Source organism: Cinclus cinclus, chromosome 22 (assembly GCF_963662255.1).
Source record: "Cinclus cinclus chromosome 22, bCinCin1.1, whole genome shotgun sequence".
Taxonomy (NCBI): domain Eukaryota; kingdom Metazoa; phylum Chordata; class Aves; order Passeriformes; family Cinclidae; genus Cinclus; species Cinclus cinclus.
The window spans coordinates 10,728,650-10,742,474 of record NC_085067.1 but is presented as its reverse complement, the minus strand read 5'-3'; the positions used below and the strand labels follow the sequence as shown (position 1 = coordinate 10,742,474).

Sequence of the window (13,825 nt, the reverse complement as noted above, 5' to 3'; positions counted from 1 at the left end):
GCCAAGCAGTGTGGCAAAAGTAGCTGCTGTCATAGACAAGTCACATCATCCTGAGCTCCAGCCATGGAGCAGGACTCTGGGACAACAGGAGCCATAGGAGCATCTGCAGCTGTCCCAAGGGGCTGCTGGAAGGGCACCTTGTGTTCAGGGCTGCTTCTCATCCTTGGCTTGCACGGACCAGGCTTCAGCCTCATCCCTCTGCCCCAACGCCAGGCCCATGGGACCACACCTTGACTGTTACATTGTTTGAAGTTATGTAAGAAATCATCATATGAGGCAGTCAGTCCCCTTTTTTTTTTCCTGTGGATAATGATATTATTTATAGGGGGATGACATGGATGATATTTCTAGGAGGGTGACCCAATGTTGGATGATAGGGGACCCTGGTTTGTACACATCAACTCATGATTCTGGAGAATAAAGAATTTGGAGAAAACATTTTATGTGTCTCTGTGTGGTGTTCACCATCACACACAGAATGTCTCACTGAGCCATCTGAGCCTCTAAAAGACACATGAAAATGGAAAATGGTTTGAGACAAACCCATAAAGTTTCCATACTGCAGACTTAAGAACATCCTCCAAAACCTCATTCCCCCGCAGCACACACCCCCACTCCCCACATCCTCTACAGAATTGAAGTGTTTGTACCCATATGTGGGACTTTTACATTCATGAATCTGCTCTCCACACTCCCCAGGCACATCCTGCACACTTGCTGCTTCCAGCCCCACACACCCCACCTCAAACTGATTCCTGGATATGCAATGTTGTGCTGATACAAGCAGTGGTCCCTGGAGAGGAACAGGGACCCCATATTTCATTCTGACCACCCCAGTGGGGGTTGTTCCTCACTTTCCCACCTGTAAAACGAGGGGAAAGGCTGTTGCTGTAGGGGTAAAACAACCAGCAGAAAACCTGTTGCAGCTGTTCTCAGGATGCCACTTTCCATGGGAGCATGAATGGGAAGGAGCAGGTTCCAAGGGTAAAAGCACAGTGCTGGGCACAGCTTGTCCATGGAGATCATGCTCCAGGCTCCTTGATATCTGCACTCTGGGAAGAAATCCCAAAAGGATTTGGGTTGCAAAGGACCTTAAAACTCATCTCATTCCACCCCTGCCACAAGCAGGGATATTTTCTACTGGACCTGTGTGCTCCAAGCCCCAGTGTCCAACCTGGCCTTGGACACTTCTAGGGATCCAGGGGCAGCCACAGCTTCTCTGGGCAACCTGTGCCAGGGTCTCCCCACCCTCACAGGGAAGAATTTCTTCCCAACATCTATTCTAAATTAACCTCATTCAATGTAATACCATTCCCCTTTGTCTTACAGCAACAGGCCCTGCTAAAAGTTTTGTCCCCATCTTTCTTACAGACACCCTTCAAGTGTCCCTACAGCATAGTCCAGAGCTGGCCTAGCTTTGCCCGCATCACATTTTTCCTAAAGCAAAAAAAAAAAAAAAAAAAAAAAAAAAAAAAAAGAGCTTTCTGTTAGTTCTGTTTATTCTTATCTCCTGCAGCTATATGTCAGATTTGGCAACTTTGAGGTTGGGAAAACACCTCTGTATTGTCTTGTGACAATTCTCTCTAGTCTTGTGTTTTCTGGGCAGGAAAGCTGGCTGCAGTTAAGAGGGTCATGAACACCCAAAGAGTAGCATCCCAGCAAAGAGCAGTCCATCCCAGCACCATTCTGTGTCCCAGGAGATGGTGTTGGGGCAATACATAGAGAGATGAAAATCTGCAGGGGGTGTATCCTGAGTGGGGCTACCTCACTGTGCTGTGAAACCCTAGAGCAGAGTGGTCGGTGGATGGACAGGAGCAGGTGAAGATCCTGGGAATGGGGTGCTGGATGTCTCCTCTACCCCCGAGGACATCCCAACCCCAAGTTTGGTGCTGCAGAGGAACTGCAGGAGACCCAAACTGTCCCTGCTCTGAGACTCTGAGCTGAGAGGGGGTGGATGTTTTGGAGAAAGGGAAGTTGAGGGGAGTGCTGGGGTTTATCCCATGCCCAGGATGCAGAAGGCTGGAGTCACAGAGTCAGTCTGGAGAGGCTGGGTCTTCCAGCGCAGCAGCTGCCTCCCACCCGGACAGTTCCTGGCTGTGTGCCCAGGCACTTGTGGGAATTTCCCTTTTGAGTTTTTCTGGTTTCAGTTTCCAGTTGCTGGACTTAGGGAATGTTTCCTTCACTGCCTGCAGTGGCAGAAGGCATCAGATCAGAAGACCTTCATGGTTCCATGGGCAAAACACTGGATAGCCTGGCTGTCTCTGGCCTTTTTAAGAGCATGAAACTTGTAGCTGTTCCATCTCTCCCAGCTTCACTTGAAGAAGTCCTGGAAGGAGAGAGGAGCCATGGAGACCCTCAGTCGTCCCAGCGTCCACATTGTCTCCCTGCTGGTCCCTGCTCTTAACCCCATAGTGAACATCCTGTCATGGCCTCTCACTGTCACTCCTGGAGAACTGATGGTTTGAACTTGGCCTCACACCTCAGTTTCCTCAATTTCTCTCTTTTCTGTCTTTTCAACTTGCACTGGCTACTTCATCCAAGAATCCTTTCTCTTAAACCCACCCATTTATACATGCTGTCACTGGTGCTACCCTGTGGAAAGTGGGGACTGGATGGATCAGTGCTAAACACAACAGTGAATTGGTGCTTGTCTTGCAATAAACACTAACAGAGCATCCCAAGAGCTAAGCCTGGCTCAGGCTGCATTACAGAGGAGCCTGTGCCAGGGATGTGGTCCTGGCCATCCCACTTCCATCTCATAGGGATACCCCTGAAACCCACTCTGAGATTTCCAGGCATTCTTTTGCCAAACCTTCAGTAGCAAAGCCCCACCAGCTCCCAGCCTTGGCTATGATATGATGGGGGAAAGGGCAGGGAAGAAGTTCTGGCTCCACATCAGCACAGGGGCTGGGAGGTGCTTGGGCTGCTGCTGCTGTGGTGCTGGTGTCAGGGAGGCCCAGCAGAAGGGAAGACTTTTAGACTTAAGGAGGCTGGGGCACTTCCAGCTGAGAGGTTGGGGTTTTTCCCCTACATCTCTGAAAACAGTTGTAATGGGGTCCACATTTTCCAAACAGTAGAGGAGCAACCAGAGATGACACAGAGAGAAAACAACTTTATTCTCTGGCACCCACAGATAGCTCTTGGATTAAATCTCCCTCCCATTCTAGCAGTGGAGGCACAAGGTGGGGCTCAGTTTAGCCACATCACACAGCAGGGTACCCCAAGATGGGTTTGCAAGGCCAGGAGGTCTTCACCATCACGTCTGCCCTAAGTGTTAGCTGAATTATTGTGTTAAATGACACCTTTGCAAGACAAAACAAACTTCAGGGGTCCCAGGGTGGCTCGGCAGGTCTTGGTGCTTGGCAGTAGCGTTTTCTAGGTCTGTGCCAAGCTCTGATGGGTGGTCTGGCAGGACTTCTCAGCTTCCAGTGCTTACTGCAGCTCCAGGCTGTTCATGTATTCCTTTACCCATCTGGCATCAGGGTTAGCACAAACCTCCTGCTTCTTCCTGGTCACAAACCTGGCAAGTCATGAGTCCAGGTGTTACAGTCCTGGAGGGGAAACGGGACATGAGGGACTTGGGTCATCTCCTACAAGCCCTCAAGCATCCAGGAGTTGCTAAAACCCAGGGCACATCAGGGTCCCTTGGAAGAATCTGCCATGCTCAGATACTCATCTCCTTGTCCAATGCAGAAGTGAACCTGGATGCAGTGTGAAATGTGTGGATTTGGCTCATCAAGCTCTGGAAGGTCCTGCTGGCTCTTGACCTTCTTCCCACACCTTATTCCCAGCACCAGGATAGTCCAAGGAGACCACTTATTTCTCAGCTGAGGAGGGTGAGGGCTCACACACTGCATCTGGAACCTGGGCGGCTGCTCCCTCCCCCAGGGCTGCTCCCTCCCTCTGTACAACATCCTGCTCCTGGCCTTGTTGGATGTGAAGCCAGGACCCCAAATGCCAGCAAAGCCTCCCCTCAGGGCCCAAAGCTGGTACTTACACAGCTGCTGGCTGGGAGCACTTGCTGCTGGTATAGAAATACTCTCATACATGACTCTGAGGCAGCTTTCATGAGGTGTAGCTGAAACAGCACAAAGTTGTGTCAGACCCCACAGGAAGAGATCAGGAAATCCATCCTGAGACGATCACTCAATAAACTGTACATTCCCAGCTGAAAGCACAGACAACCACCTCCTTATCTCCCGCTGTTTTCCCTGAAAATGAGCAAGAAATTGCTGTGAACACAGAAGCTTGATAAACAGCATTGCTAGGATTGTTTGTTAATTGTTTTACTCTCACATTCCAGGGTAAAAATCCCTGTCATTACCCTGGGTCCACTCCTAAAGGCCAGCAAGAAAATCAGGGGACAGGAAACCTGACAACTTTGATACCAGTAAAATTCACCCCTATAGATAAAAGGATGTTAGAAAGGAAGACCAGCCCAAATAAATTTGGAGAAGTTATTAAAACAGGTTTCCAACATTTGCAGATGACTTTTGCCAGTTCTGCACCAAATTACAGGCAGTCAGAGCAAAAGTCCATCCCAGGAGAGCAGGGGGATGCTGTATTCATGTGGACCAGGAAGGACCTGAAAAAAGAGGGCAGCAACCAGGATGATGAAGAGGCAGAGTGTGGAGATGTTCATTCTAGACAGAGATCAGCTGCAAGAGCAGAGGCAGGACCAGAGCAGTTTCCTCCTGTGCCTTTTATGAGGTGCTGGCTCAGTCCTTGCTTTTTATAGGAACAGTGGCCAGTCAGTCAGATTTGAAGGTAAACGTAGAATTTCCAAAACATAATAGAACTAATGTCATTGCACCTTTGCCTCAGAAAAACTGGGGGGGAAAAAAAAAAAAAAAGGAAACAGTTGATTGAAAAAGTAGCAGAATAGCCTTTGTGTGGAGGGAGCTAAGTGTGAGCAAATCAGTCCCCACCAACCAAAACAGGATATGAAAACACCTTTGAGCAGCAGGTTCACATTTACATCATCCAAAACACCTCTGCTTATCAAAGTCACCTCAGCATCTCTACCAAAGCACCGGGAAGATCCAGCTCAGTCTTGTCTTCAAGGAACCAGGTCTGGAGGTCAGGGGTGTTCAGACCCTCAAATGGAAGGTGCAGGTCCAGCCAAGGGATCCCTTCACCAGTGGTGGGTCTGGGAAATGTCCAGGGGGTCAGTGAGGGCAGCAAAGGCTGTAGGAGCACTCAGTCTGGAGACTGGCTGGAGATCCATGCTGCCCGCCTTGGCACCATTAAGCACAAAATTCTCAGTGCTGTGCTTCCAGTGTGGGGTTGTACCCTCCCAACACCCACAGTAAGGGCAGAGCTTGACAGGGAATCAGCCTGGATGGGCTGACTCTACAAAGAGCATCTTCTCCAAGTGCCAGGGGGTTTGGTACAAGGTGGGATACAGAGGGCAGAGCAGGAGCTTCCCCAGCCCAGGGAACTGAGAGGGACCAAGAGATCCCAGTCCCTGGTGCCCACATACAGTCACAGGGGTCATGGTATGGTCTGCACAGAGGCCCCTGGCACTGCCCTTGTAGTGATGGGTTCCCCAGGATGTGCCAGGGAGCATTTCCCCTTTTTCCACCTCTCTCTTCTTTGTGACAGGCCCCCATTTTGACAGCTCACAGTCTGTGGTTCCTCTGGGTGTCTTCCAGCCCAGCTATGCTCACGAGGCACCACGAGCTTGTGTTTGCCAGATTTCCTCATTAACCCTCAGTCCCAGCTCTGCGACAGGGCTGTAGAGAGGGCTGCTCTGCTGCCACTCTCCTTCTCCCTCACTGGCCTCCTGGGTCTGTGGGGGCACTCAAAACCTCCCAGTGTCCCCTCCACCATGAGGTACCCATGGGTGGGAGCCAGGGCTGCAGGAGGGTCTCCAGGGCTGTGCCAGGGACCCTGCTGGAGTGGGCAGGAGCCCTTGGCTTTTCCAAATCATCCTCCCAAGAGGCATCCAGGTGGTGTCCTGAGGACCCTGAGGACTCTCCATGAGCAGGAGCTGGAGCTGAACCAAGTGCCTGACATCATGGTGTTGTCGCAGACACATGGTGGTGGCATTTTGGGGAAGCACAGCAATGTGCTGCAGGTATTCAGGCTTTGCAAGGGACAAAACCTCAGCTGGAATTTGTCAGCTCCCTGTCAGAGATGGGGAGATGGATTATTTATTGCTACTGCCATATTGCATTCCAGAATTGTGATTAGTCTGTTGGTCTGGATAATTCATGTGTGCATTACTTATGCCCCAGATCCATGTAGGGGGCAAATTAAGGCAGTGGGTCTCACCCTCATCTTCTCAGCACAACAACAACAACAACAACTGCATTTTGTGCTGAGCCTCATCCCCACTGCCCCAAGGCTGATCCTGGGGTGGGAATTTCTCTTTCCAAGGAGCTGCGCCTGTAGAAAGTCTACTTTTTTGTTCCCCACCTGCCTTTGCCACATGGCCCTACAAAGGGCTCCAAAAAGCAGTTCCCATTCTGTGTCACCTCCCGGTTGCCTGTGGTGAGTGGCAGCCACTCACCTTCCATCAGAGGTGGAGACTGTCCTGCCTTGGGACACTCACATGAACCTGTTAGGTGTTCCCAGGTCTGCTGGCAGATGAAGGAACTGTTACTGCCTGTGACATAATATGTGACAGGGCCAGATCAAGATCTAAGAAACCACAGAAAGATTCTGATGTTCCCCCAACCTCAAGGCAGCCAGAGCTCATGCTCTGTCATGGCTGGTAAAAGCAACTGAAACCATGACATCTGATTATTGCTCTGACAGTGCTCTGACTTCTCCTCAGTGAGGAATCCTCCCCCTTCCCTGCTCCAGATGTGCCCAAGGGCTGGCACTATCCTGTAGGATCATCACACAGCCCAGCCTTGCCCCTCACTCAGGGGCTTTGCAGGGTTTTCTGAAGGTGCATTCTGCAGCCATGGCCCTCACAGCAGAGATGCCAGTGATTTGGAAGGATGCCAGGTCATTTGCTGTGGCTCCATCCTTTCTCCAGGCCTACTCCACATTCCCCAGAATTACCTTCCTTCTCTTTCTGGGGGGGGGGGGACGACGACGACCATGGTGGGATTTGGCCTCAGATGGAGACAGGAGCTGCACTGACCAGTTTTTGGAAGCTTCAATAGACAAGGCAAAGCACAGAGAGGTTTCAGCAATCTGTGAGCATCGATCCCTGAAAACCGGAGAGGTTTTCTCTCTGTCCTTTTACTTCCCCTCCCAACCACTGGCGAGCATCCAAGGAGCACTGGGCCCTCTGCTGTCCTCCACGGGAAGCGCTCTCCTGGAGCCCTTCACTCACCCCCATCTCAGCCATGGCTCATCCATCTGCTGGGGGGCCCTCGAGACACCCCCGTGATCCCCTCTTGGGGTGTCTTCCCTGCACACAGCCCAGGAGCTCCATCCTTTGTGTCAGTGTTCCTTCGCTTTGGATCTGAGCCCTGCTGTGATGGGAGCTGTAGGCACAGGTGACACACTGTCCCCTTGAGCCCTTGGCTCTCCCTTGTGCTTTTTGCCCTGGCCAGGGGTCCAGGGCTCTGCAATGCCCTTTCTTGCTGCCCATGATGGTAGAAAATCCCTAGGGAGTGGGGGGACCATTTCCAAACCCTCTCCATCTCCCTGTTCATCAGGGCAAACCAAGGAAAACAGAATTCTCTACTCCCCCTAAAGACTCTCTGTATAGAAGAATCACCTACACAGCTCCAGATTAGGTTCCAAAAGCTGACCCCAGCCATTTTCTGATAGACAAACAAGATGACCAGGTTACAGTAAAACTAGGAGGAATGGCGACTCCAGACACACTCCCTGACCAGCACCAGGGCTCAGATCAGTTTCCCTTGCCCAGGAAAGGCTCTGCTGACAGTCAGCCTGTACTTGAACTTTTGTTCTTGTCCCCAGGTGACTCTGGGGAAGCTCTGGCTGTGCACTGGTGATCAGTATTGTTGTGTCCATGCCACTGTGTCCAGTGTGGTGTGTGTCACACGAGCCTGGCAGTGTAAATCAGCTCCAAAGGGACCATGTTCCAGCAGCAGCAGAAAAACCTCCCTAGGGAACCCCCAGAGGATGCTACACCTTTTCCTGAACCATGTGCTATCACTGCCTTCCCCAAACCTGCCTTCAGTGGTGGTCAGAGTCATGGCACTACCATGTCCTGCTTCCCTGGCCTACACACAGGTGGGGTCCTCTTGCACAGAGGGGCTTCCCAATGCCACAAGCATCCCTACCAATTCTCCCAGGAAGGCTGTGGCATCCATCCCCTCTGGTCCTCTGCTCGAGCTGTGGGAAGCAAGTGTCCCTGTCCCTTCAGGGCTTGGTTGATGCCAGCAGCAGGTCATTCTAATGGTAGCCACTCTATACTGCTGATCACCATTCCTCCCTGGTGGTTACTACTCATTCTTGGTGATTGAGGGGTTGGGATTTGGCACTCTCATTATTGTGGCCTGGGTTCGATTTCCAGCCAGTGAAGGGATTCCTACAACCACTACAGGTCACAGTCTTGTCCTGGGTGGCTGTGCTGTCCTGGAGCAGCTCTTGGGGTTCAGTTCAGGGTTCAGAAGCTCCCAGTGTGTGGGGCTGGATTGGGCTGGGTCAGGGTGGGATGAATTTTGAGGGGGGGCAGCAGCCTCCTGTCCTCCCACTGCCATCAGCCTGCAGCTGCCAGTGGGGTAATGCCTCCTGTGGTGGGGTGTAGGGAGCAGTGTGTGACAGGGATGTAGGGGGCTCATGTGCCAATGCCCTGATACCTCCTTCAGGGAAGGGTTTATGCTGTCTGATGCAACACTGGGTGCTATGATGGTTTATGTCCCCTTCTAATGCCATGACCATGGTTTGGCTCCGTTTCTCCCAAATGCAAATGCTTTGTTGTGCCAGTTAGCAGTCGTTGGAAGGGAGGGAATTGGCATGATAAAAAACATTACCCCACCTCTGCAGGATCTGCTTCTTATCAGCCTTTGCCCTTATTTCTTTAAAACATTTGAGGCATTATTGTCTGGCTATCAGGGACACAATAAATCACAGAGCTCTCCCAGTTTGTTTAAACAAAGTTCAGTCTATCACTTCAGAGTGATTGGCTTTTGGGGAAGGGTGACACAGCTTCAGGGAGCTGGGTGAAGGGTTGCAGAAGGCAGGGGGGCACATTTATAAAAAGCAGGGTGACAGTTCTAGGTATCAGTGTGACACCTCTGTAAGGAGCAGGGTGACAGGAGGCAGAAAGCAAAGTGACAAATCCACAAGGGAGCTGTGTCCCACAGCTATAGGAAACAGGGTGATATGCCTGTATGGGGGGAACATGCTATTGCGGGATTTCTTCCTGTGATAAGAAGAGGTCCAGGGCTGCTCCCCTATACACCCTCCTGACCATTACCTAAAGGTAAAGAGTCCCTGGAGAGCAGGGCCAGGTCCAGGATGGGAACACAGGGTCCCTCAGAAGAGTGTGACTGCCCTGTGTTTATCTGTCCCTCCTGGGGCCAGGGGGGATAGGGACTGACAGTAAAACTCCAGCTGTGAGCAGGACTTGAGCCCATGTAGGGAAACCACATTGGATTTCAAGTTGAATCCCTTCACCACTTGGCCATCATGACAGTCTGTCCAGTTTGTGTTTGCAGGAATCCCTGGCTGTAACCCCGCCCAGGGGCACAGCAGGACCTGGTCCCATCCTGGACATGGATTCTTCCATCCCTGCTTCCCATCCAGCTTGGGGACTGCTGTTCTTGCTGCCACCTGCCCTGCACAAAGCATCTCAGCAGTGCTGGGAACAGAAGCTGGGCACCAGCCATAACATCACTGGTGATGACATAGGGAATGGACATAGTGGGAAGTCTGGGTCCTGTCTTATCTCCTTGTATCCAACAGGAAACTTGTCCCAAGACAGTTGTCCCCAGTCTCCTTTTCTAGCCTGGAAATATCCCAGCTTTCACCATCCCCTCTTCCCACAATATCCCTATTTTTGCCTCTGTGACAGCACATCCAGACATGGCTCTTGGAGGCAGCCTGAGCCATGGACCTGGCAGGTTCTGTTCTGCAGCTGGAAGAAGATATTCCAGGCTTGTGTGGTTCTCACTTGGTTGCTGCCTGCATTTGGGCTTTTGGAACAGGGGATTTGGAGAAAGAATGAAAAGGTGGCTGTTGAGAGGAAAACTTTGCCGAGCAAGGTCTGGTAGTGACTTGGCCTCTCCTTTGGAGCATAAATCCAATTTGGAGTGCAGCTGTAGAAGCACTATCCTTGGTTTGGGTGGGAGCTGGCTTTGGGGAGTCATCCTGAGACATCCAAAGCCATCCCTGGGTTCCTTGGAGTTGTGTCCAAGAGCTGTGCAAGAGCTTCCCTATGTCACCGGCACTCCCTGACCCTCCCATGGGGATTTATCAGCAGGGAGCTGCACATTACCAGACCCCAAAATGGGGTCTGGAGTGGTCCACCATTATATCAAAAGGGATGGGAGAGTCCAGACCACAGTGGAAGGACCTGGAGAGAACCAGAGTGGGAGCAGAGGGGCCCAGAGAGCAGCCGCACCCTAAAAGAAGAGGTTGAAGGGGACTAGACCTGAAAAAAAGAGGTCTGAGGGGGTTAAGGAGCTTGGAAGTTGTGGTCTGGAGAGCTCCAACAGAAGCATCTAGAGGAGATTGGAGGACACCATATCCCCTAACTGTTTTTGCAGTGTGGCTGGACTCACGCTTTCATTACACTGGTTGGAATTACCCCAATATTCCTCTGAATCTTTCATCTTGTTGACTTTTTTTCTTATCTAACCTTGCGTCATTGGCAGTGAACAGTTATTTTCATCTACATTTCTTGTCATATTTACAGACAAAACAATCTTGACTGGTTAAAAGAACAAGATGTGTTTACAGAAAAGTCTGAGTTCAACAGAGAGCCGACAGCTCTTCTCTTGTAACAAGTGGCACTTTGCAGTATTATGCAATAGAGAAAACCACAAGGTGTGTCATGAGGCAGAGCTTCTAAATCAAGGAAACATTCAGACTCTCATTTTCACCCTTTGGTCTTCCACATTGCAGAAAACAGTGAAAGCCCTGCCCGAGCACCGAGTTTGCTGGACCCAGCACACAGCTCTCACGATGCCTGAGGGGAGGGAATGGTCTCGAGTTGTGCCAGGGGAGGTTTAGGTTGAATATTAGGAAAAGATTCCTTCAGGAATCTTCCTTCCTAAAGGGTGGTCAGGCACTAGAACAAGTTGCCCAGGGCAACCATCCCTGGAATTGCTAAAAAAACATGGACGTGTGACACTTGGGGACATGGGTTAGTGGTGGCCTGGGCAGTGCTAGGGGAATGGTTGGATTCAATTGTCTTAAAGGTCTTTTCCAACTTAAATGATTTTGTGATTCTGTGATTTACTGTCCCATCACTTGATGCAATGTTAAAGACGCTGCTCTCACCATAAACCAGCATGTCTCTGGTTACAATGTGAGGGCATAGGATGATCCAGAAGAGCCTTGGAACACCAGGGAACCCCTGCAAGCTCTGTGCATACAGGCATTCCTTCACAGGTTTAAGCATTTAATCAAGCCACAAAATCTGTGATCTTTTTTTGCTTCTATTCACATATTCAGCCTCTTAAGAATTTAAGCTGCAGTCCAGGAAAAATTGTCCATGGCAGTGAATGACTGCCCTGTCCCAGCTGTGGGGCACAACGAAAATTGCAGTCGGATCTAAAGCTTCTTCCACTCTCTTTGCTTAAATAAATCTCTGGAGTATTTGAAGCCATGTGTTCTCCTAGTGGCTTTCTAGGGGCTTGACAACTGCTTCTGCTGTGTCCCATATTTCCAGATAAGATGGGAACTGGTTCCAGAGCAGGAAGATACATGGAAAATGGAGAAACCATCCTTCTGGATTCTGTCTTCTAGTCCTGCCAGCCCCATCTCCAGAGTAGCCATCTCCCACTTTCCCACCTAAGCATGGGTTCACATGGGTTTTGGAAGAGAATGGAAGGCATGGAAGAAAGATTTACTAAAGGATGGGGCAGGAAGAGGTTTGGTTCATGAGGGGGAGCTGAAGATTTTATTAAGGGAGTTTGGTCCATGGGAAGGCAAATAAAGATGCAGCCCCTGGGGAAGGATTGTTGTTCTTATAGAAGTGTTCTCACTGCTGCTCAGGACTGGAGTCCCATTTAAGCCTTGCAAGATGAGCATTTTCTGTGGATGGATGTGCAGGTGTGTCCTGGTGTGTGTGGTGGGTCCTACCACTGTGCCAGAAAGTTACAGATGCCTCTCCATGGCTTTTCAGCCCTGGCCACTGTGCCTGCTGCTTGAGGGAGGTCTGGAAAGATCCACCAAAAAGCCTGTCCTCATTAGTGTCTCTCCAGCCTCTTGGGCTCACCTGGAGCACCTCCTATGGCTATGTAACCCTAAGTAACTCCATGGTAGTTGGGGAGATGCACCAAGGAGGCTTCATAGCCTTGGGTGTTGAGTCATTAAAGGAGAGCTTCCAAAAGAGGTGATAATGTCACTCCTGGGCATCACACAGCTTGAGAGAGACACCCCCGAACACCTCAGTGATGCTGTGATGCTGCCTTCTGAACATCCCTTGCTGGTGCTGTCACTTATCCATAAAGGGTAAAAATTCTCTTTTAGTGTTGCAACATTTCTATTTTTAAAGCTGGACAGTCTGGTTTTATTAAATGTCACCCCTGTGCTGCTGGGAAGTTTTCCTCCTCTACTTGCCCTACAATTTCTGTGCTGTAATCTATTACTTCTCACTTTTATCTATTTCATCTTGCTCACTCCATCCATTTATAAGCTCTGCCCTTCATCTATTGGAGTAGAAGATACGCTGGATTCAGTTCTGTAAACTTGTGCCCTGGACAAGGAAATTGGCTTGTACAAGCTATTGGCTCTCAGTTTGTAAATAAATCCACAGTTTGAAATATAGGAAAAATGCACCATTGGCAGGTGAAGAGAAATTTTGTATATTTGAAGTTGTACCCACAGTAAGTCCTTAATCATTATTGACATCATGATTCTCACCTGGGGTTTAAATGTGTCTCTGCCATCCAAGACCAGGTTAAATGGCGCTGGGAGAAATCTGGTCTAGTGGAAAGTGTACCTGCCCATGGGATGGGGTGGAATGAGATGACCTTTAAGGTGCTTCCAAACCAAACCAGTCTGGGATTCTGTGATTCTATGATTTCTATGAAAACAAAGCTGAAGGAGCTTGCAGGAATGTCAGAGGTGTCAAATGAGGAAGGGGAGGATGTTGCCTTTCACCATTACAATGGGCAATAGGAATGCAATAATAAGCTCTTTCTTTTGTTCATGTTGTTGGAGTTTTACCTTGTTCCTACATCTACATTTTAGCAAACACCACCAGTGGTTTACACAGCTCTGGGTTTATACTGGGATTTAGGGGTGAAGATCTGCAGCCTGAACAGGACCAAGAAGTAAAGTTTAGCAATACCAAGAGCCTGACAGAAATCTGCATCTTCTCAAGACAGAGATCTGCTGGCTGGTCAGATAACTAATGGATGATTACTGCCCTGGTTGCCTGGATATCTTGTACACTGCTGAATGTACATTGGCCTTGGTGAGCAGGATGCCCTGGGTTTTCTGGAGACCAGAGATTGCACAAATTCCAACTGGAGGTGACAATGGACTGCTCACCTGATATGTGAAAGCCTTGGGAACTGCGCTTAGACTTCAGTAATGGACATGACACATAATGTGAAGGAAACCTTTACCTACCAGGGGACTGGAGCCATGGGAGCATCATGGGGCCACCTGCCCACAAGGACCTGTGTCCTCGAGGGTGGACAGTGTCCCTGTCCAAAGGCAGTGGGGGTCACCAGCCTGCCAGTGGGATGTAAAGGAAAATTCCTTGTCTGACCTG

The 13,825-nt window shown here is 50.1% G+C and overlaps 1 protein-coding gene across 1 annotated transcript; it reads right to left on the bottom strand.

Annotated features, from left to right (window-relative positions):
* Positions 1–3,432: 3,432 nt before the first annotated feature.
* LOC134052607 (C-C motif chemokine 5-like) lies at positions 3,433–5,095 on the bottom strand. The gene is given in 3 exon segments (XM_062507147.1): positions 3,433–3,520; positions 3,998–4,133; positions 4,576–5,095. Coding segments are annotated over 3 exon segments (291 nt in total). The 5' UTR covers positions 4,643–5,095.
* Positions 5,096–13,825: the final 8,730 nt, after the last annotated feature.